The 26,016-nt window shown below is 47.5% G+C and overlaps 1 protein-coding gene across 1 annotated transcript in view; it reads left to right on the top strand.

Moving 5' to 3' along the window:
- Nucleotides 1-5,032: 5,032 nt before the first annotated feature.
- LOC128721524 (fasciclin-2) overlaps nt 5,033-26,016 on the top strand; it is a 46,598-nt gene continuing 25,614 nt past the window's right edge. Inside the window, exon 1 of the mRNA XM_053815286.1 lies at nt 5,033-5,108. Coding sequence (XP_053671261.1) covers nt 5,033-5,108 — 76 coding nt within the window. The remainder of the gene's footprint in view (nt 5,109-26,016) is intronic.

The following is a 26,016-nucleotide window of genomic DNA, read 5'->3' as shown; positions in this document are numbered from 1 at the left end:
GAACGGAAAGCGCCTTAAGGAAGCGACAATGGTTCCGTTCGCAAAACAACCACAGCAGAAGCGCCCCCTGTCAGTACGAACGATGCATGGCGCATTGTGTGTCCTCTTATTGTTTCTCCATTTACGATCCATCAGAAAACACCCCCACTGGAAGTGTGTGTGTAGGTGCACGAGACAGGAAGGATGTATTCGTTTACTTTTTTTTTCTCCATCCCTTGCTCCCGGGGTAAGATTTCCTGCCACGCTTCGGAGAACCTCTGCATGCTATCAACATGATTTTTCTTCTAATCAATCTCAATCACACTCGCGTTCCGTGGGGCGTTATCCGGCACGATTTGATACAGACGTCCGTCCGTCCGTCCGTCCGTCCCCCCGATTGCACTTTCCCTTTAGCATGATTAATTTCCCTTCCATCAGGGCTTCGAAAAGGCACTCCGAGCCGATTCTGGCGCGAGTTATTGTTTCAATCGCCGTCGTCTTCAAAGGCGACACCGTTCGTCGAGGGAGTTCCGTCAAAGCGCGAGAAGAAGTCCTTAGGGCAGGGCTGGTGCAGGATGACATCCTGCCGTTAGCATTCGGTTCGGACGGCGATCGGGCGGGGACGTTGTTGGCAAATATCATAAGCTGACACTCCTTCTTGTCATGCAAGAAGTGCGAGGAGTGCGCTCGGTTATCCATTCACGTCCTTTTGATTTCCATCGATACAACAAACGGCACGCTGACATGTGACACTTTCTTGGGTCACATCTCCGTACGCTTTTAACCGAACGTAAACACACGGCACATGTGCGTTCTTGATTCGGCACAATGTTATGATCCGCCGGAGGGCCCATACGCGGCGCTACTTCGAAGGATGCACGCGGACCAGAGCCCTGGGGAGCGCACTTGTCCGTGCGATCGCAAAGAGGGTGTGCCACGCGTGGCGGTTATGAGTGAAAGTGTGGGAAATTAATTTAACCCCTCAGCCGGGAATCGACGAACGATATTAACGGACTGTTTACTTTAGGCCCACATATATATATTCGTTTCCTTTCTCCGACGAAGCGACACCGGGTCTTGTTTTACGGGAGGGAACGGCCGAAAAGGGGTGCTCTTTGTGACTTTATTTAAGAATAACAACAATATTTGAAGATATAACGTTTTCCGAAGGGAGCGCACACTACACATGGCACATGGCATCGGAAATTGGCTGAGCGAAGCACGACGCCATTTGACGGAGACCACACGATGAATGGTAGAGCAATAAGAGCAAGTTTGGAGCAATAATATAATGGTGAAACTGTTTGAGATTTCGCATAGAGACGACGTTAAGAGGCGAACATTTTTGTGTGTTGCCCAAAAACGCGATGAAAAACGGTCCTATTATCCTGCTGTGCATGCCACCGGGTTGTCGAATCATTATTCATGGCATGTTTTCGTCTAATCGTTTCCCGTACCTAATCCATATGCAACAAAAAGTGCTTCTGATGCAGCATGAACAACAACCAAAAAAAAAACGCTTATAACAATTTGTCCAACACGTCTGATGACACAAAACAGGCGCCCGGTGCCACCATGCCAGGATATGCTAATTAATGTTCAAGGGTTCACCTTTGCAGCCCCTATCCGAGCGTGGTTATACTCGAAACCCGGACTTCCACCCCAATAGAACGCGCGGCCCACAAAAAAAAGCGAACGAATGAAACGACATCGACGCACATTTCACAAGACAAATCGCGATGCTCTTCAAGAGGTATTCGAAATGAAGAGCACCCTTCGTGGCACCGGGGCACTCCCGTTTTCGATTGACCCTTTTCGGGACGCACCATTTCCCGGGGGTCGATCACCGAGGTACGATGGCCGTGCGCCCATTGTCGGTGCTCGAAAATGCATAAAACACGGCAATCGGCAACGGGGTTTCTCCGGTTTTTCCCGTGCTCGCGATGGATGATAAATGTGACTTTTAGCGCGGAACCGTTTAATACGAAGAGCAGCAATGCTGGCGAGCTAGGGGTCCTAGCGAGCTTGGCCGGCTCTTACTTTCCCTAATGAAGCGAAACACGATGGCTACGTCGCCTCCGGTGAGGATAGAGATTTTTCAACATCCCGAAAGGGACTCATAAGCCAAGTTCCCAAAGGAATCGCTACAAAACCATCGCAACACACCACTTTAACACGGCGGGATGCGGTGCGGTGCAGTCACCAATGATAAGATCGATGTTTTGGGAAACATATTTATGGGCCGCATCGGTGGTGCTGCTGCATGTTCTGTTGCGCTTCCGTGGCCGTATGCTGCTCTCGGTGCCAAGGGGCCCTTGCATCGCTGCTGCTCCAGATCGGGCAACGGCGAATGACGATGTTTATTAGTGTTTGCCCGTTTGTCCCTATTAGCCACGGAACAAAGCCACGCGCGAGGCCAACGGTGTGATACTGGACCGTTTATACGAGGGTTGACTCTAATAAATAGGGCCGCACGGTGGAAGGATATTTCCCATTTCTTCCCTCCAGAGAGTGTGGAAAAAAATAAATCATTAGCTTTTACTGTTGCAAATAAAGTACGGCATAAAGCCAAACGGCACGGTGACTTGCAGGCGTATGAGACAGGACGCTTGGAGGACAGACAAAAAATATGTATCGTAAATTACCCATAACATCCTCGATTTGCTTTAATGTGCCAGGAAACGAGCACGTTCGCACGGAGCCGAATATGGCAAATGATCGAGGTAAATTTGTGAACCATTTTCGATGCAGCGAGAATGATTTACGAATTGTTTGGAATTAAAATTAGGTTCGTTACTTTATGTATGAGTAAAAAGAAAGTAAATCGAGTAATGGATAAAAAAACCTATCCAAATGAAGCGAGATGTATCATTTACTTATAAACGAACGTAATTTTTCCTTGCCGCTAGCTTAAATGACAGCTTCTTGCCGATGGAAGCTAGCAAGTGCTGATGAATCATAGGAAAGCGGCCGCAACTGATTGGCATTCACGGCATTCTCAAGTCCGATTTAGGCTTTTCCCTACCATCGCATCCAGCGGTAGTCCGTCCTCAGGTACACGCATACCACCGTGCTACGGAATAAGGATCTAAATCGCGGATTGTGGCTCCAAACCAAAAACGCATTCCCACAAGTGGTTCCTTCCGTTTGCATGCGTTGCGTTTGTGCGGTACGTTCGAATGAACATTTGCCGATGGTAAGCGATGTTATTCATTCTCCATGCGCATGAACGCATTCAGCCTCGTTAGAGCGAAACAGATGATATCGCGCTCACGCAAGAGAGAGTGAGAAAGCGTTCACGCACAGCGAAACTTCGTGTACACATCGCGCTCCGAAGGGCGCTCGGAAAACGTCGAAGTCGAATGTATTTCGAAACGCTGTAAACACATCGCCCACCGTGGAAGCCGCACTGTGGAAAAAGTATTTCAAAATTAGACGCGAACCGAACTGGATGCGTGTGCCGTGCATCGGTGGCGTGGAATTGGACGCGTGCGTGAAGAAAGCATCCTGAGGCTAAGGTTGCATCGTGTCTCGCGTGCGAGTGTGAGGTTTGTCCTTAAAATTGTGCTTCCTCGATAGGAACGGTCGACGGTGTGTAGGAGATAAATTAGCCGCACCCAGCAGACCCACGGGCATGACCCACACGTCGTTGCACAATCCGGCAACCCACCACCATGCGCAATTGCTGGCCAAGTGTCACCCGTCGGTTGTGTACGCGAGTGTTGTAAATTGGATTAAACGACCACTGCTGCTCCCCGAGCATGGGGCCAATTGTGTTCCGGTGTTACCACTCCCGCGATCAAGTGTTTACGACTAGCACAGCGCAGCGCCAGCATCCCGATCGGTCGTGATCGCTTGGTTTCAAACAGTGCGCGGATAACGATGCTGAATAGCTTTATGCAGCCCCATGGAATCGTACCAAACACTTCGAGCGTTCGAACAGCTATTATTTTAAACGCCTCAGGAAACCATTTTTGCTGTTCGGCAGATGGAAAGATTGTTCACCATTTGACGTGTAATCGTCGCGATTGATTCACATGCGCTCGGATGTGTTGGTGCGGGCGCGAAGTGGCTCCAAAGTTACAACCTGACGCGATCCACCCGCTCCCTTCACTTGCGCGGTCTGTGGTGTAATGACGGTGCATAGCCCTGAGAAGCTATGCTGGAGTTCGCCTTGGTGTACGTACAGCTGGCGCTCTTCACCGCGACAAATAGTTGTTGTTTTATTAAGCCACTTGCTGCTGGATGGTTTAACCGTGCAAGAGTTGTGCTAGCGATTAAGCGTTTGGGGGTGAAACAGCAAGAAAAAAAAACTACGCACAGGGGTGCGAAAGCCACCACCAAAACTAAGGGTTGCTTGATCGTTTCATTGTGTTGGTGTGGCTCGCGGAGAGTGGGCTTGAAAAAGGTAGCGAGATAAAACGAAGCAAACCTGCACCCCATGCGGCTATGTTTACGAATACCTGCACACCTGTATGACGTCACGGTCGACGGGTGCTCGAACAACGCCGAGACGCGGTTCAAACGATGAAAGTGAGATGTGCTACGCAACGAACAAAGGCCAGCGTAAAACATAACCAGAAAAAGGAAGGGAGGGAAGCCGGAAAAAGCTTCCCAAAAGGCAGAGCCTTTTCTCGTTAGTCAGGGGATGATTTGATCGTTGCATGGTTGATCGATTTTTACCGGTGACTGTTGTTGACGCGATCGACGAATTTGAAAGGTTTTTTTTATTGTTTCGCTGGGGCAGTAAAATAAAAAAAATGTCATGATTTTAGAGATCACTTTAGTTTCCTAGTTTATATAGCTTTTCTTTAAACCCAATTTCAGTGCAGTTGGTTTTGAGAGTATGAGTATTTAATTCAACATTTTTAGTGACGTATGTTGCCGTGCAGTGAGAAGAAGAAAAGTGTGCGTAATTGAATAAAGGACTCCAAAAAAGGAGCTTCTCCTTCGGTTCGTGGATCGATCGTGGGTCGATCGATAAACGTCGTATACCCGTATCGGTGTTTCAGAAGGCTACATCAACACTCTTGGAAAGGAAATCGTCCGCAAAATGGCTGCTTGGTTCGGCCAAAGTAATAGCACATCCGTGGCCGTAATGATCCTGCTCGTCTGGATTTCGCTTTTAGGTAAGTGAGAGCAAAAAAGAACATCAAACAAACCAACTACAAGCCAATGAGGCCACGAGGCAAAGGAGAACATGTCACAATCGTACGAACGGGGCACTCTTGTTTCCTAATCTTGACATTTAAAACCTTGACTCCTTTAAACCTTTAATCCTTTACTCGTCTTCCACGGTTGGAATATCGAACGCACAGGTGGCCATAGACCGCCAATGCGCGGCTGCAAGTGCTAGGTTATTGCGGCTTCGAAGCAAGTTTTTGGCAGTAAATAAACAAATGCTTCCGTTGCTTCTTTCCACAGTCGGCGGCTCGGTTGTGTGAGGTGGTTTTGTGTTCATACACCGATCACCGTCGTCGAAAGCGCTAAGAAACTTGAACCATCTGCAAACGGCAACAGCACCAGATGCGTTGTTGGCGGGTAATTAACTGAACAATTTGTTATACCTTCGCTTTTCGCTCGCGCACCAACAACGATACGTTTCCGATCAGAGGCAGCACAGCGTGCGCCGCGGTTTATGAGGGAACGGTTCCATTCCTGGCACGGTAATAACCGTTCTTCTTTGTGTCTAGACGACAGGAAACACATCTTGCCATCGGATGTGCCAAACGCTGTTTCTCCACGTGAAGAGACGCGCCAGTTGGCGTCGGAGAGATTACGGTGGAAACAATTTGGTGGAATTAAATTTGCGCAACGCACTTGGAGCGCGCCAATTGGGCTCTTCAATTAAAGTTTTTCAGTTGCATTTTGGATAGCAAACAAAAAAAACACACACACAATTACAACTGTCAATTGAAATGTCCATTTCTTGGAAGGTCGTCATAGTGGATGATGTTCAGTGCCTCCTATGTTGAATCTGTAGCGCGATCAACAAACAACGATCTTTTTCTTTTCGTCGCCCTATAAACAAAATGTTGCAATTATCCAAACAAATTCGAGGTGGTCACATAAACACAGGAAGCTGTTCGAAAAAGAGCAACAAATTTAGGGATAACTGGCTCGTACATGCGAGGCAGCATATAATCCGCTCCTATCGGCGCACTTGATTCTATTACTGTTTGCATCTTTCCTCGCGGTAGCGAATCACTCGTCCTTCATCGTGCGTCTATTCGTCGTTGCGTATTGGTGTGTGGAAAGGATGTCCGGCCACCGCAAAGTGTACTCGCTAGAGAACGCCAGAGGGCCTGCAGTAGCAGCACAATACCGCACTAACCCAAAAACAAGAAAAAGAACGCTAAATAACTCCTCCCCACATCCGAATGCCGAAAGAAATTGCGTCGAGAAAACGACGTTTCGCGTCGCGATGGTCGTTTGTAAGGCACGACGAAACGCACCTCCATCCACGATGGCCATGGCGGATGACAGAAATAGAAAATTCCATCAGGTCGAACCACCCCCATCAACTCACCCCCGGTGACGGGAAACCCGTAGGGCACGAACGTAGTGCACCGTAGTGGGATTCTTTGGCCACCAAGATGTATGAGTAGAGTAGAGAAGAAAAAAAAAACAGCGGCCCATCCATCGTTTTTGACCGTCTGCCAAAACATTAGCACGGGCCAAACGAACGGGCGCATGATGTGGGAGGGCCAAGGATGGCAAGACGTACACGATACACGAACGTGTGGCATAAAATTGGAACGAAAGTGTTAAAAAAGTATTCACGAAATACCATCCAGAGCAGCAACAGCGCCGTGTAGGTCGTGGAAGGGTTTGGAAAATGGTGGGAAAAAAGCTAGATCCGATGTAGGTGCTCGGTGGTGACCCAACGCTCGATCAATGTATCCAACAACGCCGTCGTTTCGTCCCGTGGAAGCGACGAGCACATTCTGTCCGCTTGCGCAAACACTTCCGTTTGGCTCAAACACCACCTCACCGTCGTTTTTGGGGGCAGCTAATCCTGTCTCGAGCGCGTTGTGAAAATAACGTAACGAATGACAGGTCGGTCGAGCATGCGAACACATGAACATGGTGAAGCTTCGAGAGAGAGAGAGAGAGACAAAAAAAGCTGTACAAATATATTGATTTGATAAAATACGTCCGATCGATGAAATGTCGATGTTAAGGACCCGCGCGGGTAGGATAGCGACTGTCCTCAAAAACCTTCCTGGCGATGGTCTATTTTTAGTGTGTTTTCCTCGCTCCTCGATGGACAGTGGATTGACTGACCGCGTTGTTTCGAGACAGCTAGGAGGCGCCCCTTTCGACATGTCAGGAGGCTATTCATCGTTATCGAATCCAGCGCGGGTGGATGGAAAATAATGTTAATCAACAAAGCGCTAGCTGATCGACACGTATCGGCCTCTCCTATCAGGATACGACGACCTGACGTGTGCTTTCGGCATTCGATTCGAAATGCCATTGAATCATGAAACGCGCGAATGCACACATCAGCTGCACTAGGTCACTTGAATGGGCAGCTCGGGGGCAGCAATTAGAATTAATTTGAGAAATTCCTCAAAAGAATGGCCAAGTCGTTTGAATGTTTTATGCTATTCCTTCACAGGTTTTTTCGTTTCAATCATTCGACGATGCAATGCATTAATTACTAATTGCGCTTATTTCCATTGCTCCATTTGCTACCGTGAGCCATCGCGTGTACCGGAGAATCAATATCGGCGTAACAAAATCGGACCACACGTCGTGTGTATGCGGGTGAAAAATGGAATAGGGAAGTCTGTTTTCCATGGAGCTTACAAACTCCGGGCTCGAGTGCATTCGGTTGCATTGGTCTATTTAAGTTCCGAGGACAGAGTAGCACCGAACGCGGCACTCATCACACTGTCACGGATGAAAAGGCGATGACATTTGATCTATGACCGGTCGTGAGTCGATTCGAGCAGACACTTGTGCAGGAAGTACGTAATGCTGGCGCACCTGTCACCCAGAGTGAAACGACTGCCGGTCGCCTTAAAAACAGCCAGCATAATGGACATAAACCAGATGCACCGGACGACTAGGTGAAAAAGAATGAAAGCTCGAAGCTACACGTGAAGAACAAAATCAATACGCGAAACTCCTCGAGGACCGGTAGCTGCTGTGGTGTGCGCTAACGCAGCACTAGAGACGCGTATTCAGTTACGACACAACAGCTGAAGGTCAGACCCCGGGGGTATGACTCCGGGGTCTCTCGGAAATCCCTTTAGCCGTTTTTATAGCCAACCACGAAGGCTCCGAAACGACGCACGGCAGCCGGTAGCCGGACGCACGCTGCCGACGGTTTTCCGTAGTGGGCTCATTTTTTTCTCATTAGGTTTTAATGCCAGAAGCCCTGCTTTCCGGTGCGCAGTTGCGGTTTATGCTTCCTTACCGCTTCGCCGGCCATGTGCACGGCAGCTAGCTTATGTCACCGACACGGCGACCATTGGTCCATTGGTAGCATATCGATTGGGAGAGCACGCGCACCCGGTGCTTCGTCCAGAAAACTTGCCTTTTTTTTTGTCGCACCAGTTACTCGACTAATGCGAACCTCATAAATGGCGGCTGGCAGCCCGGTTTTAATGTGCACGATAATGAGAGCGAAAATGGGAATAATTCCCGCTAATTGAATACCATCATCGATCCGATCGCGTTTGCTAAACTGCAAATCGATTCGGAACGACCACCGGGACACCGTCTCACGGCCTGATGGAGGGATGATAATGATTATTGTAATGTAAGAAAGAATGACCACATTCGCTGGAAAGCTCTCCATAATGTGGTTCATGAAATGCAACGAGAGATTATCTCTTTACATTGTTTAATCCTTTCCAGCTGCCGCTTTTTGTCGTTCATGATGAAGGTGCATGTTGCATGCTGAGAATGTGCAAAGAAAATGCAAATTACTGCTCCCCGATATCAAACTCTACCAGAATAGCACAGGGATCAAAATATTTACGCGATCTTGATCCAACGTTCGCAAACGATCATCGCAGCACCTTGGAACACCCCCAGCAATGGTGGCCTTCAGCTTCACATGCGAGATTGCACGAGAAAATTTTTCCAGTGTTAAAAATACACCCAACCGTTGGGGTGTGTAGCGTGGCGTACGACTTTTCGCTCTCGCGCGTCCCTTAGCAAAATTTAGAAGTCGGTCTGTCGGTTCTATTTTTGTGGCCTTGACTGGTTGCAATTGCGTTCGCTGCAAAATCACGTTTCTGCTACTCACAGCACCCAAAATACCACGGCCAAATCGCAACGAGATGGGCTAGTGCAAATGAAGTCACCCGCACGGAGTGGTTTTCTCGATTCGATTCCGAACGCCGAGGCAGCAGAACGCAAATAAACGGCTTGCAGCATTCGGCTTCCGTATTTTGGAGGGGCGTTTGTTCGTGGGATTCAAAATGATGCAGGAGTTTGCTGTTACACCATGTTCCAGCTCGGTTTAGCGAATGCACTTGGGACAGACTTGTTGCGTTGCGTTATGCTAAGGGGATGTTTGTGCGCCGACTAACGAAACCACTAACGAAATTCACAAATGCAGCATCTATTGGACGCTGGAAGGAGCATAACTTTTTTCTTCTGAATGAACTGAATGTGGGGGATATTTCTCGTCAAAAACGCATACAAACGCACAGTTGTTATGTCTGCGAATACGCACGATTGTGGAAAATATCCAAAAATATCATCCAGCCAGCGTTATTCGCACACCATACCAGCGACTCACCGAATCGTAACAGTTTCGAAGTTTCCATTCCAGTGAAAAAGTGCCCCAACTTGTGGGGGAGGGAATTTCCGTGACAGTTTCACCATCTGTGTCACGGTTCGCTTTAGAGCTACGTTTAATTGATGCCGTTTTCAGCATTGTCACCAGCGTCATCTGACACCGTAGATCAAACATCTCCTCCACGGTGTACCGGGGCCATGACGCTCCGATGTGCCGGTTTTTTTTTCTCACTATCCATCCACTCTTCCTGTGTGCGGAGGCATTTTGCATTGCACTGTCGGAAGCTGTCGGTTCTGGAAGAGCGCTGCATCCAAACGACCACCGGGGTGGGTTTGGAACTGAAGCGAATGCTTACAGGGTTGACGCGCACGAGATGATGTCGGGTTGGCACCTTCGCGCAAGGAAGAGCTTTTCCTTCCATGGCCCTCTTTGTTCGCTGGTTTCGATCCCACGGGGTGATCGCAGGAAGCGAGCAAAAAAAAAAACAAACCCAAACCTGACATGGACCAACGGCGCAAAGTTTACCCGAACCGAACCGTTGCCAATTGGAGGCGTGCGGTCGAAAGATCGCGACGCTGTTGCGGCACAAATGATCAAAAGCTGCATCGGAATGACATTCTCACGGTGGAAATCTCATTCCCAACATGGCGGCATGCGCCATTATTTCGATCCACGATCGGGTAAGAAAATTGCTCAAGAAAGAGAGCGAAAGAAAGAGAGAGAGAGAGAGAGATCGGACCGCGGTACGCCATTCAACCCGTCTGTCAAAAGGGTTGGAACTGATTCGGCACTGGTGGTGCGGAGGAGCATAATGAAGTGCCAACCACCCCCACCTCACAAAAAAAACGCATGCCGCCACCACTCTGACGCGTTCCATCCATCTTTCCCGGTGCTAGAGATTTTCGCATCGAAATGCCTTTCACTCGGCATGGGAATGGGACTGCGCGAAGAACGCTGGCGCACGAGGAAATAATGTAAGCTCACGTTTGTTTTTCCCTTCTCCGAGCGGTCGCGCGTGCCTTCTTCTCGTGATGGAAGCCGCGTCCGTGTTCTGTTCCGGATTGCGGGATTTTATTTTTCCTCCTTCTAATTTAAAACTACCATGCAGCGGGTTTTGTTCGTTCTTTCGTGACGAATGGAGGGAAAAAAAAGCCCAGGTCTGAAGCACGCAAAGCTTGCAGGAAAATGGATGAAAAAGCTCTTCACACACTCCGATCCAACAGCGGCTCGTTTTTGAACACAGCACATTAACATTGCTGCGCATTGAACACAAACACACACCCACACAGAGCGACGACCTTCGGCCTTTCATTCTTGAGCCTCTTCACAAAAGCGCCCACGAGGAAAGCGCTCCGGAAAATGGCACTTTTTGTTTCCCTGCGCTCCTGGGCTGGCATCGTGTGTATGTTTGGTTTTTTTTTTTTGCTTTCCCCTTTCTTCGTTCGCTCCCGGTCGATCCGTTTTTCCGTAAGCTGCATTCAATTTTCATCGTCCCACATGCGGACGTTTGGTGCGGAGTGCCGCTGTGTGACCGCTACCATGGCATATTACGTCTATCGTGGTTGTGGCCAAGCATGAGAACGTTTCCACGGAAGGAAGCTCCGAGCTGGCAGGGTTTTTCCTTCCTTCCTTCCTTCCTTGCACAAGTAGAATTCAAATATAGCCACAGGCGGCTGCTGCTGCTGCTGCTGCTGCTAACTGCAGCCATTTCTGTGCGTAACCCTACGATAAATGGTAGATCGGAGGCAAACGCTTGCGCTGGGCATGAAGTGTTCTGCCTGTAAGCGCGTCCGTCCTGTTCCCGAGCGTTCGTCTTTCTTTGTTTCAACAATTAGGCGTGTCGGTGGATATGCATTTGTCAAAATTTGAAGCATATCATGCGCATTTCGTTTCCCGCTGATGAAACGCTACATCGTAATGGCTTTCCCAAACTGGTGGTTAAATTTAGTCCTCCTAGAAACTCTTGTGATTGATTTTCAATTCACCGAAAACTTTGGAACCAAATGCTCACCACAAAGCTGCACGGCAGAGCTGACGCGTCCATATTTGATGTATAAAATCACCGTGCCAATGCGCATTGCGTGTGCATTTAACGGTTCGCAATTAAATTTGCCTGCAGTTAACGATGATTGTATTGTGGCTACATGGCGCATCCTTCCAACCACAGCCAGCCTATTGAACAATGCCATTTTATGGAGCGTTCCAGCCCATCGCAATTCACCTGCAACTGCAATTATCCAAGGTACTTCGCAATAGGTTTGCAATATTCTCTGTCGCGTTTCGGTTTGTGCAGAAAGGGCGCTAGTGGACACCACACAAAGGTCCACCTGTCCGTGGGTCAAAACGGCCATCGCTCGATCGCTGAGGCTGCGTACGATACAATGGCAGTTGGTCGGGACGAGTACGTCCGTCAGATTTACTTCCGGATTGCCACAAGCATCGTAGAACGCGCGTTCCGGTGCATGCTCATGGAGGGCTCTTACCTATTGACGGTGCGCGCCCGTTTTGATAGATGGCAGCGAACGATATTTTCGCACTCGGTCGCCATGGTGTGTCCTGCCCCCCGGAAGGCAGCTATTTCGTTACTAATTTCCACCGTTCATCATTTCGGGCTCGGAATTGAACACCTGCCACACACGCTTGCAGCAACCGGGTTGGAAAGTCGAATTAATTAAATTAAAGCGTGTATCACAGTCGACGTACGCTTGTTTCGAAGCAACCGACTTTGCAAATCCCAGCCATTCGAGTTTTCCGCGATGATGGCATATAGTACCACCGTATGAGACTATTTACATTATCTACAGCAAGCGGGGTAGCGCAATATTCACAGTAAAATTAACCCACCCCGGTAGCAACCGTTAATTGTGTTTGAAGAATTTGATAAACGAAACCCCGTGTCGGCGAGCCCTTCCCAGGAACAGGTGAAAACGGAGAAAATTGTATCCCACCGCGGCGGTTTGTGACCGCCGGTGCCGCATGATTGCACACAGTGCGTTGCTGTGTCATGTTTCCTGTGAGAACAAATATCAGATTGCTACATCTGGAGCGGCCGACCGCAGGCCGTGTCACTTAGTTTGCGGGACAACCAGCGGGCATGAATATGTGAGAATTTTCCTTTAACCCCGCACCAGAAAGGGAGCAATTAAAAGCCTGAAGCAATTAAAACCAGCGACAAAGTGTATTGTGTTTTCCGATAAAACTATAACCTAAAATCTCGCCGGGGAAGAGGCCAATGAAGCGTACTTTCATAAAACACTGCTCCAATCTAACCCACTTTCCAGTGACCTCTCAATGCCCGTAACACGAACGGCATAGGGTTCATTAGCAGCCCTGGCACACCGTTACAGGTTACACGAACAACTTCAGAAGCGGGATGGGACATGCCCTAGTATGAGCTTTGAGTTTCTAGGAGAGAAAATGAAAGCGCACTTTGGGAAAGCTAATTTTGCAAATTATCTAAATGAAGGATTTAAAGTTGCTCTTTATTGCTAGCCAATATTGTTTTATGCTGAGTTTTGTTTTCCATTTTCTGTAAATATTTCCACTGCATGTCGAGAAGTTGTGCTACAGTTTTCACCACGTGCGGTTAAAATCTAGAATCATTGGTCGGATTCTGACAAATGTACATTATACAGGCTAGTGGAATATAGTGGCGTTATGGTTGGGGTGGAATTGCTACAAACTATTTTTGTTGGAAATTATTGGCGTTATAACCACCACGTTAACACCTGTGAGGCTGTGCTCCTGTGTCAGGAAAGCCTGCTTGTGCATTTTATTTGACTGATGTATGACTACTGACGTCACTCTGAGCGAAATCTGTTTGTCTGTTGCTGAACTTTATCATTGAAAAAATTTTCCATGTGAAAAAGCTCCACGTAAAGCAAAGGATGGTTATTATCACTGCCACCAATGTAGAGAGTAACGCAATCGTGAACGTATTCCCAGTAACAGAATGAAGTGGTTTCACAAATTTCCTGCACGGAAAGGATATATGGCAGAAAAAACCCCCGGAGCAAGCTTCCACTAGAATGTTGCGTACTAATTGAAAGTTTCAACCTCAGTTACCAAAGCCTAACCTATCGTGTCGAAAAAGCGCGAACGTGTGGTGGGATCGTACCGCGGGTTATTCTTCTCCATCCCCCATGTCAGTCACGTGGGTGGCACGGTGATGAAGAACAGAACGCATCCGAGTGCTAGATCAGCACTAATTAAAACACGAACAGACCCTTTCACCAACCTGAAGGCCACCCACCACGTGGTGCCGCATTTTTCACTCTCCGGCATCGTTTGCAGTTTTAGACAACCTTTGGTGGTTCTCGAAAATGATGCCTTACGTCGTCTCGTTTTGTCCCTGCGTCGGAAAGGAATGTTCTGGCATTTGTTACCGTTGTGATGCTACCGGAAACCTACAAAACCTCCTCCTAGGGCGGAAACGGAAATTTGCGGCTTTTGAAATACGACGGTAGACCACGATGCGACAAACGGTAGATTTCTTCACTTCTGTGTGTCGCCTTTTAGTAATAATTCAACCAAGAAGGGACGGAATGTGGTTTAATGAAGAAATTTCAGGCCTTCAAGGTGCCTTATAGTTTAAGATGAAAATATTTCTACACCGGAAAACTCACCATTTCATGCGTATTATGTAAAATGCCGCAACTCACATTTGTCTTTTGCTTTACCGAAAAGGGTAGGCTATCACGAATAATTCCGATGAACGTGGAAATGATTTGCGAATTTATTTCCAGCCGAAAAGATAGGGTAGAATGAGCCTTAGTGATTTAATTATTTTTCTTGAAGAACTTCACAATATCTGAGCATACATTTGAAGGAATACGTATCTTATTATTATTTTTATATTATTAGAGACGGCCAGGCCGTATTGAGATTTGTATAATTGTTGTTGGACTGAAAGGCATTTCCTCCCAACAGTCGTCGTGAGCCTTATCCCGGGCTGACTCGGTTGAATACACATCTTTAAAAGCTTAAAAATCATAGAAATAGATAACGATAATTTATATTCCTTTAAAGGATAGTGGATAAGTAATTTATAGCAAGCTTTAAATTGCAATATCCTTGAGTTTTACTGTGCCCTACTGTGGAGCGCTTTCATTTTATATTTGTTGAACAATCAAAACTAAATCTAGCGATTTCATGTGCAATGAACCTAAACCTCCGCTAGTTGCGCTTGCCATCGAACGCTTGCGATTGGGTTAACAGTGTTGTTTTGCACATTTCTTTGACCTCCTTTTCCGATGCATATTATTACCGCGTTAAATGAGCTAGTTTTCCATCGGATGGAGCGTTTTCCCAAGCGCAACGCAGACCCATTCTACGATTCGCTACCACCCAAATTCACATTTACTCGCCTGCCCCGTGCCGCTTTGGGCCACCTACTTCTCAGACAGACATAACTATTCAAACGATACCCAGTTACTCCATTTTGGTCATTTTTTTTTGCCTCCTCCACTCTCCCGCAACGAGTGCATTTTCTCAAGTGGCAAAATTAGTACGGCTTCAAATTGCGTGCCTCCTTTCACGGGGGGGCGTTGGCGCAAAGCCAGCTCCAGCATCATCAACAATATCATCGTGGCACGATTAATTACTGCTGCCAGATTTTCTCCAACCGCTGCCACCCACTCAATGCCGCAATTTCCACGAGAAACAGACTGAAGCACTAGTTTGATTTACTTCTTTAGCTCCATTTCCCGCGATGCGCCAGCCCACCTTAAGGAGCAATAAGAGTGCCCCGGTTTCTCCTTTATCATCTCCGCTCGATACCGCTCGAAATGGGCACGAGATTTCGGCTTTAATTCCTCATTTAATTTCGCTTCTTTTCTATTTTCATTCACAGGTGAGTTATAAATACGGACGTGCCATTGACGGAGACAGATGAGTATCAACCGTTTCAAAAAAGGCCCTCTGCATGATGCCTGGCCCACCGAAGCGACTCGATGAAAAGTCGGTCGAGGTTGTGCACCACTTCTGGATGGCTTTATCTCCGAGTGTCTCAAGAACGGGAACGATGGAACCTTGCACGATGTAATGTACACGTTTCTGCAAACGTTTGATGGTGCACTGGCACTGTTTCAGCATCTTGATCAAGCTGATTGCATGGTTTGCCAAATGCAAGCCAATCCTTTCCCGACCGTTGCGGGCCAATTTGCCAGACGGCTTTAATCAGCTCCTCCATTCCGAAGCCAGGCATGTTTGCTCACTTGCCTCGTTCGCACTAGTACCTCGCCCGATGCAAACACACCCGATACGCTCTAATCATATTACGCTGGGCTGCGCGGGATGTGCGTGACTTATGCTGCCGAAGCAGCGAGAGAGTGCGCGCTGACGTGCGATGTAAACGATCATCAAATTATATGACGCCTGCAATCATGCTCTCTTGCGGCTGTTTGTATGCAAAACAGGCTATCAAGTGATTGCCGACGACGAGAGCAGCCGCATGGAACCGGACGAATACCCGTCGTTTCTATCGTGTGGCGCGTGTTTGGGCAATTTTCCGTGCAAGCATTTTAATGGCTGGCTCGCCATTGAGTGGGTTGAACGATTTCTTAGATCATGACAGGCTGTGCGAAATTGTGTGCCGTGGGCATTGGAATAATTTTACACCATATTCATGCACAAGCTTACGAAAAGACAGCTTCAACAATTCACCATAACCGAATTCCATTTCGCATGCTTCGGTCTGTACGACAGACCATGCTATAAATATGATTTCCGGTGTGAAACGTTAATTTTACATGACCATTTGCCCTCGAATGTCCGTAACTGACCCTCGTTTGCAGCATTTTCGACCCATCGCCGGACAAACGATCCAATGGGTATGCATGTATTTCCACCACATCACTCTTCTTTTCACCAGAATAATACGCTCATCAATAAAATAAAAATGTTCGCTCACACCCAACCAACCAACCAACCAGCCATCATCTGCGTTTGATATGCCGCGGATGGAGCCACAATGCACGTTGCAGCGGAAGGCGCAGAAAACCACATCCGCGCTTTTAAAACTCATTTTACGCTTCCGCAACGCACCGGCATATCGGGTCTCCTTTCCCACCCGTTAGTTGGTCGTGTGTTTTATTAATTTTTGCTTCGACCGTTGGTGCGCGTTCGCACGCCAAAGGAAGCGACTTTGCATGCCAACGCAACGGCGAAGCGATCCGAAAGGGAGGTAATATCGTGAATGTGCCGACGCGAACTCAATTAAAACAAATAATGGCCACACATTCATTCATTCATGGGTGCGATGGGCGATGCAACCACGCTCGCGCCCGCGATCGTGCTACAGATATGGGCCCGTGTTGGGCGTTTAAAAATTTTCCCCAGCATCAACTGCCTTCGATGGATGCCACGGGGGGAGTGAAAAGCGGCCAAGCGTGTGCTGGAAACGGTTGGAAATGGTTAATTCCTTCCTATCAACTTTCAGCTCGCTCATGGATGGCACAGACAGCACACCATTGGGCTCATTAATGGACAGCATGTTTCACTCGATCGAAAGAAGCGAGAGAAAAAAAAAGCAAACCACATCTCGCCGCGGCCAACTGACGCTGTGTGTGTAAACAAAATTGAATGTAAAATGCAATAAAACCCCAGCATGCGATGGCGGTTGCTGCTGCCAACGGCAGTACGCCCGTCATGTCATATCGCGCCCACTGTCGTACGAAAAAGCGAACCCAAATTCGATTGGAGGAAATGCGCTGGTGTCGTATGAATCCAATTGCCGTTTTTGGTGTCCGAACCCGGTGACAGTTGTAAAGTTTATAATTGACATGTGTGTGCCGGGAGGCAAATTAGTGGAAAGCGAAAGCCACATTTCCACGCCAACTGTGCCCGGGACGCTGTGATTCGCTTTAACGGGCGATGTGGACATGAACAACGATGACATATCCGGTTTCCGGTGGTGGGCTTGGCTAGTACATCGACACTGACCGTCGACAAAATCGAGCAACCCGTGGACGGTTGCTAGCGTTCGCAAATGGGCCCGCAGCCAACAGGCGCACGAAAATATCCTCCTGACAACTTGGAGTCTCGGTGAATTGATGCCCTTCTTGGCTAGGTTTGGATCGACTTTTGGAAGGGCAAAAATTGATGATTGATTTCACCACACCACCAGTGCGCTGGTGACGGAGGAATAGGGGAAAACTTTTCAAACTAGTCGTGTGCTGCTCGTTGAGTGGCGATTATTAGCAATCAGCAGCTTGACCGATTCCGTCGACGACAAATGGACCGATCGTAGCTAAACTATCTTTTTAGCCCTCATCTTTTGGAGCAAAACCGTTCGTGGTGGAAAAATGAGCGCACCAGAATGACAGCGATGACAGCGTAAAATCGTTCAATCATTTGAATCTGACAGCGGTTGGGTTGGCGAGCACGACTTGCGCTCCCCTAAACTCGTTGTGCCCCGTGATGGATAGGATTTTTAGGACCTCCATCTACATCAGCAAACTATGCTGGTGAGACGGTATTCAGACGCGTTAGGTGCACCGCAACTACTATACTTTTTTTACGTAGACCACATTTTTTATCATGCTTTGAAGAAAGTGAATACACGATGTAATTGAAGCGGAGTGCCATCATCTTAATCACGTCCCTAAAACGTGTCTTTTCCACGATGACCTTGACTCCTTGTTGGGCAAAGGAAGATACCATATCCTGTTACTGTTACAGGCAAGGAATCTCGAGTGCGCGATGTTGTTGAAGATGTCCATCCGATCAAAGCCATCCGTTACCTGTTCCCCGTTGATCTAACCTTGCATAATGTACCCCTGAACTAGGATACAACTTCTTGCCCAACAAATTTCGGCGAATATTTATTTATTTTCACAACCTATCAATAATAAATCTTTATGTTTTTCATTCCGCTCAAAACACAGCTTTGCATTATGTGCCTCTTCTTGTCTCAAAACAATGCCTTTCGTCATCGACGCTGGATAGTCAGTCGTGCGATGGATGGAAACCCGAATTGTTCGCGCAGTATAAACATGAAAATGAGCATTAAATTTATGCGCCATTTATCTTGATGATCTTTTCAGCTCGTCGGGCAAGATGTGCTAAGCATACGAACTTTTCCTTTGGCGTGTTTTTTTTTCTCTTCTTTTATTCTGTCTGAAGCCGCGGGAAGGGTCGCTAGTTTTGAAGACAATTTTTAAAGATTCCAGCCGAGAGATGCTACCCGCTACCCGTACGAGCGGACCTCTGGAAACAAAACGGCAATAATGAACGTTCTCGTCGCAAAGGAAGGCAGATTTCGTGCCCAGGGCACAGGGCATAGACATCCCCTGCCCATAACTCATAGATTTCATAACATGCTCCCCCCCTCTGTTTCTTCACTTTTTTGTTCATTCGCTTTAATTCCAAAAACTACCCATCAGCCATCATGGGGATGGTGTAGCTTAAAGGGAAAGCAACATTCTCAAAAGACAAGAATAATGCATTTCATAATTGGATAGTTTTGGCCGGCATATTGAGAACCACTCGGCGAGACGGTGGAAAAAAAAACCGAGCCACATAAATCACTTATCAAGAGTGGCGTCACTTTTTGGGCCACGAAAGTTTGTTTTAATTTTCGTGCCTCCTGCTGATTGCCGTATCTAGTTCCTGGTTCCTCGTAGTGGTCCAAAGTATACAAACTACGTGAACTTTTTCTCATTCCACGCACGCATTCAATGGAAGCATGATTGCTAAGAGACGTTTTTCCAACTATTCCATATTAAAGATATACCGTTGAGTCGCCGTCGTCGTCGATGTTTGGATAACTCCAAAAATGCTTTCAATATGACACAGTAAGACGCAGTATTCTCCCCTCAGATAAGCGATTCCACCTGCGTTTCGTCCCATTCCGACTGCTCTTTATCTGCTCAATGCAGTTCAATAAGTCTTTCTACCACTGACGGGGCGAGAAATTCAACCCCTCCTTGAAACCGGGAGCGCACATCTTCGCAATGTGCTTTCCGGCATTTCCTTTCGGCTAGGGGGAATAGAACACAAATGGTATGATAATTAACATTTTATTATTATGCTATGTTTATGCTGCGTTGTCTGCCGGCGTTACGCCAACGGGCCGCCCACGTGCTGAACGATCGGAAGCTGGGGTTCCGAAGTTCGATAATGTGCTGAAGGTGTTGAAAGCCCGCGTCGTCGCTAAGAAGGGCTCGTTGCAGCGTGTCTTTTCCGCCACCATCGGCCTCACGGGTCGTTTCAACCTTCGAAACGATCGCCTTGGGAGTCATTCGCAGGGTTTTCCGAAAGCATAGATTCTCTCAACCCCCGACGCGCTGGACGCACCGGGACGTATAGCTTCGGTAGCAGAGAGCACTTTTTTTTGCTCCGCCTCACCACTAGAGAAATGATGGGCTTACTTCATTGCACTGTTGTGGGGTTGGGTGGATTTTTGCCCTTATACTTGTCCTGTTACCAGAAAACTCCCTGAACGCGTTGCGGAGAAAATTTGGTTCGGTTTGTGGCCGTCGAAAGCGGTGGAAATAAATTAGACATTTATGGCAGATGCCGTGGGAGGGTAACACCAATCGAATGGCAACGCATCGGAGCGAAACGCAAAATTGAAGAACTGTTTCGGACGGTTTTACGAGGATTTAAAATGATAGCACAAAGCGATATTTTTATCACCCACGATAGGGCCCTTACGCGCGATTGATATGGATATTGGCCGGTATGCGTGTTTAAGAAAACGAAGGCTATCGTTTTGCTCTCTCTCTCCACACGCCGACACATCGCTAACCCAACTCCACGCAATTGACAGTTTGACACCCCATCAAGGCACCATACAAACAATGCCGTTCATGGCCTACTACGGCGACGGACGGGAAGTTTTGCACGATAAATTCATTTGCGGTCAAACCACACAAACCATTCCGGCCACCCGGGCCAATTGGTCGATGAATCATTTATGAACGAGTCTCTGACCACGAGACAATCATCGCCGAATGCCTCATACCATGTCCTGTGGTGCGTCATCAAGCAGCTGGTTCGCCGCCGATGGTGCCAGCGGTTAAACCTGACCGTTCTGGCCGGAATGTGGATTTTAAATTGCAACGCTTTGTGCACGGTGTGGAATGTTGTTTTATTAAAACGAGTCATACCAGCACTTGCGCGTTTTGTGCAGTCCACACCGTCGCATAACAGCATCGTTAGCGTACCACCTTCGGTCTTGACTCGCATGAACAAACCAATCCGCAGAGTAGCATATTAGCCCACAAACGTGCTGTAAGTTGTCGCATAATAATTGCTCATCTTTGTACGGGTACGGTTGGCGTGTGGTTTTATAGCTTGACTGAGTTGTAGTCTGTTAGGGGAACCTAAAATTGCCTGTTGTCTTTGCAGTGAAAATATCGTACTTAAATAGCCGCATTGTACAACCAACATTCATGCTGGATAACAAATAGAGAAACAAAAGTTACATTATTTATTTTTCCTTTTTTTCTAACTCCAAAAACATGGCTGCCATTGATACGGCATTCTCGTACGCTAGTTTCAACCGACAGCATGCTGAAAAGGGGACGAAATTTGCATTCACCGTCACGTCATTCGCATATTCGAAAATATCTCCATTTCCTTTTGACACCATCCATGCATAAGCGAATCGATCAATGTAAAAGGGAAATAAACATACAACGCTTAATCGTCTGCGATCTCGAATACGAGGTATTAAAAAGCAAAATACGATCAGCTCGGATTTTCCTTCGCCCGCCACCCATTCGCCGCCATGTACCCGGCTACTCAAACAAAAGTCCCATTTTACCAGCGTCTTGCTGCAGCCATTATGCGCACTCACGCGAAAACAGCTCGCGTTGCTTCAGGCGCCAGCAGCAGTCAATATGCTGAAGACATAAATATTTCATATCGCCAACGACGCCGGCGAAAACCGTCTGCTGCTGCTCCTGCTCACGCCGGTCATGAAATATTTATGAACAAGTGTATAAAGAAATACATTCAATCCGCGCCTGGCACCACCGCTAAAAGCCGGACTCGAATGCGATGCAAATGTACCGCCTGGCAGCGACTCCTGGCATTCGGTCAGCGTCCGGTCGGCATCGATCAAGGAGTCGTTGAAACGCGTGGGTCAAGACCGGACGTGCCGAAATCAGAAGAAAAAAAAAGTGGCTTCTTATCGGCCCTTTCCGTCGCTACCGGCCGAAAGGTGCTCCAGATCAAGACCGAATAAGAACGCTCGGTTGAGGAAAAAAAGCCGAAGCAACCATCATTTATTTCTAAGAGTCGCTCTGAAGTGCATTGCTCTAAAGTAAGTGCTCGATTTGCAAGTCTTTTGACAATATTCATGCATATTTTGCGCTGTTCTTCAAATGATTAACCTTAGCAACACGGAAAAAGTCAGACAATTTGCATTCCCTACGACATAACGCCGATTTCGAGATTTCAAACATGACTAAGCGAAAAGTCCGGTGAAATATCCAAACACTGCTACGTTTTCCCAAATTGCCGCTATATTATTAAGCTGTGGTGCAAATTGTTTTCGACAAATGTTACCATGCTTGTGGAGAAACCATTTTTCAACACAGACACAGAAAGTATCATATGCCAAGCGGCGGACCAGGTTGAGAGCGATAAAAAGTAGTTGAGTGAAATTCAATTACCATCCATAAGAGAGCCAGCGGAGATATGAGCTTACCCGTTCCTCGATCATTGGAGATTGTCGAAGCTGTGCATCGAACCGGCAAGAATTTCGATATCATTTTCCTCGTATTAAGTGTTTCCACCGTCGCTCCGTGTATGAGGCACCATATGTGCAATATAGTTGCCGGCTAACGAACGCCTTCCGAAGAGGGCTTGCCTTTGGCGGATACAAAGTGGCAAAAAGTGTACCATTCCCAGACTCCGAAGTGGCGAAAGCGGATTGCGCGCGGAGGATAAGAATGTGTGTCTTCTCCATCCTCGGTGTGGTGAATGATTTCATCGGGAGGCAAATTCGGTGCGACTTAGCAATGATGCGCGCCTTGGTGGCTGGCTGTTCGATCGTTGGTTCAGTTTTCATACCAGCATTTGCTTCTTCTTTTTTTGCATCCAGCAAATGTATCCCCAGTGGAAATTCGACATCCGGCAACGGATGGCACTCAAAAACGGGGGTATGAAATGAAAATGAAAAATCGTCAGCTACGACCGACTTGGGCGATGAAATGCGCGTGAAAAAAATGCTACTTAAGCCAGCCAGAAAAATGCGAAGCCGGCTGGAGATGATTCTGGAAGATTCCTCTGGGGAATTCCGCACGTCGTCCGTCTACAAATGCCGCTATATCGGAATCGATGCAGATGGAGCTGACTTCCCACGGTGCGACAACATATGGCCATCAAGATCCGTCTTGAGCTTGTTTTTTTTGTTGTTTTTCAATTCACATTAAGCGTGAATGCGAAATAAATATTAAAAAAAACGGGAAAATGTCACTAAAAATGACGTTCTTTTGTTTCACACCTTCAGCATGGCATAATTGGAAAATAACGTGCATTTCATAGGTCTAGCTTTTTGATTTGCGTTCAAACAAAAAAGCACTTCTTTATGAAACCCCTTACACGTAAAGCAGGTTAATCGACAATTTTTGGCTATCGTTCAGTCTCCTCGTGGGCATGCTTTTTAAAAGAAGATACCATATTAATCTCTACGTTGTCGGAAGATTCCGAACATAAACCAACCCCAAGTACAAACAGCACGATGTTAATCCACTTATGCTGAGATAATTACTTTGATCCAGTAGTCTGGATTTACGAATGTCTGGAGAAAGAGGACAAGCTACAAATAACGCACAACACACACAACAGGCGCATAGAAAGGAACCCATTGTATCTCCTTGCTGGGTGGGGGTGTTTCAAGCTGAAGAAGCTACGGAAGGAGTTATGCACGTCAATGTACGGCCAGTAAGCATTTCCAGCCGGTGCTATCTCTGCGGTATCTTCAACTCTTAAAAGCCAGCGTAGGGTCCTCCAGCCGTTCTCTGACCCACGTTCCTCTCCTTTTCCAATTACATCGCTCATGGCGAGCTCAGCCGGCAACCCCACGTATCAGACACATCGGTCGTAATGCTACCGAAGATCGACATGCAGACCCCAGGAAACGCAGGAAATTGAGACGCATCATTACACGGGTGCGTTTGTATTTCCGAGTTTGATGGCCTTTGTTGCCCTTGAACGTGGCGCGTTAATAAGCGATCGAGCCGCGGGTTTGATTTGCTTTTTATTTTTATCTAACAACAATTTTAGTGCAACGTTCTCCTGTACCGTGATTTAGTTCGATTACCTTTTCCCCATTCCCGGGCGGTGTTTTACATCGGCTGATAAATGAAACATGGGGAGCGATATTTTCCATTAATGTTTGCTTAATATGGGCACTAAATTTTAGGTGCCCAAAGCAAAGCAAACGAGGCGTCCCTAAGACGTCGGATGGCTACGCATACCCTCTCGTTGATCGTGTACAATTCCTTCGGCGAGCGAGAAAACCGCAGGCGTATTGTTGTGGCGGATAGCCCTTGCATCCTTTCAAAAGCATCGAAAATCTATCCGGGAGCACATGGGAGCGTTCCACAGGCCTCCCCCACAAAACCCAACACTTGGGCTCGCACACGCGGGTGTCATGTTACTCCCTGGTTGGTATTATCCCGCTCCTAGCCTACCTAGGTCCAAATGGCATCGGATCCGATCTCATTCGTTCGTCGGTGCGACGATCGACACATCCGTCGTCCTCGATGCTGGCTCGGTGCAGAACACCGTGCATCAAACGAGTGAGGGCGAACGAGGGTGGGTTGCGACGCGCAAAGAGGTGTGTTGAGGGGGGAGAAAGCATGAAATCGAGACCCCACTTATGCGCGCTACAACCATTTCGAGGCGCGTTTCGGCGGAGAGCGCACGGTATTTATTACTCCGATCCAATTGAAACACAGGCGCGTCTCGATGATGTTGTCTTGCTGGGGCCCACTTCAGGGAGCGTCTAATTAATATCGTAAATGTCGAACCGAAGGGAAGATGAGCCCGAGATCGGGGGCAGAAGTAGCAGAAGGAGCTGTGGCATTTTCTTCGTCTACCCAGCGGGATGTCAAGTGGATGAATTTTCGTGCCACAACCGAAGCCGGCTGGTGATCGTACGAATGGGGTACATGGTTGGTTCTTTTTTTATAGGGCAACCTCAATAAAGGTTAAACCGATGTCTCAAGAGATGCATCCGCACGAGGCACAGATGCATTCTCTGAAGAGTGTGCCTTTTTATTCGTGTTTGCATATTTTATCCACTCGCTTAAGATAACCCCCGTGCGTGTTGGAATTAATTTAGCAATATTTATGCTTATTGTGCAAAGGTACGAATCAGAGAGCCCCGTGCTCATAAATAACGTATTACCCCGCGCACTGGTTGCGTTTGTGAACAGCACACAACTAATTAGCGGCAAATAAGCCAAATGAGCGATAACCTATCACACTGGGGGTGCTAAAATTCGTGGGAAAATCCCACATTTCACACACACTTTGCGAAAAGACGCTTGCTTCTGAGAACGGGTACGATACGCCATAGAAGGATTAAATAAATACTGCAAAAAATAAATGTAATCCATCATTTCATACAGCTCTTTATGAGAAGCAACAAAGCTTTACTGTATTCTCTTGCAGAGCATAAACGACGCGAATGATCGAAAGAACTGAGAAACCGCCCACTGTCAGGTTGACTTTATTATGGTTTTAAGCGATAAAATGAAAGGTTTCGCTCTCTCTCCATCTGCATTTGTTCGTCTTAATCCGATGATAATTAATCCGCAGTGAATTCGGGATTCTTCCTTCAACCGCTGAATTAGTTCCCTTGGCAATACTAGCGCCAGGTTACTATCTACATTCTTGCCAGTTCTATGCATTATTCACAACACACAACAACAACGACTGTGCGCTAAATCTCTCGTGCACCGGAATTCACTCGAGATGATTTCCGTTGACCCTCATTTGTCCTTGTTTGGCGTTTTTCTTCCGTTGCCTGAGAGCAGACCCGCAGCCAGTGGCCGCTCATCGCACATCCGGTATATTGAATTTTTTCGTTCATTTCACTTCCGCCAGGACCCGGTTGCGTACTGGTTTAGCTACTAAGCTCCCATAGCAGCTGCCGGTCATTACGAAAATGACTCTCGTCTTGCTATCCCATGGTCCGGCCGAGGACGAAGCCACAGCATCGCGCGGCGTGCTTATCTACTGTACGGAAGCAGCGTTATTTCTAACGACTAAGCACCAGTAGCGCCCGATTCGATTGCCTCTTGCCTTACCAC

Source organism: Anopheles nili, chromosome 2 (genome assembly GCF_943737925.1).
Source record: "Anopheles nili chromosome 2, idAnoNiliSN_F5_01, whole genome shotgun sequence".
Classification (NCBI taxonomy): domain Eukaryota; kingdom Metazoa; phylum Arthropoda; class Insecta; order Diptera; family Culicidae; genus Anopheles; species Anopheles nili.
This window is presented reverse-complemented; position numbering and strand designations above follow the sequence as displayed.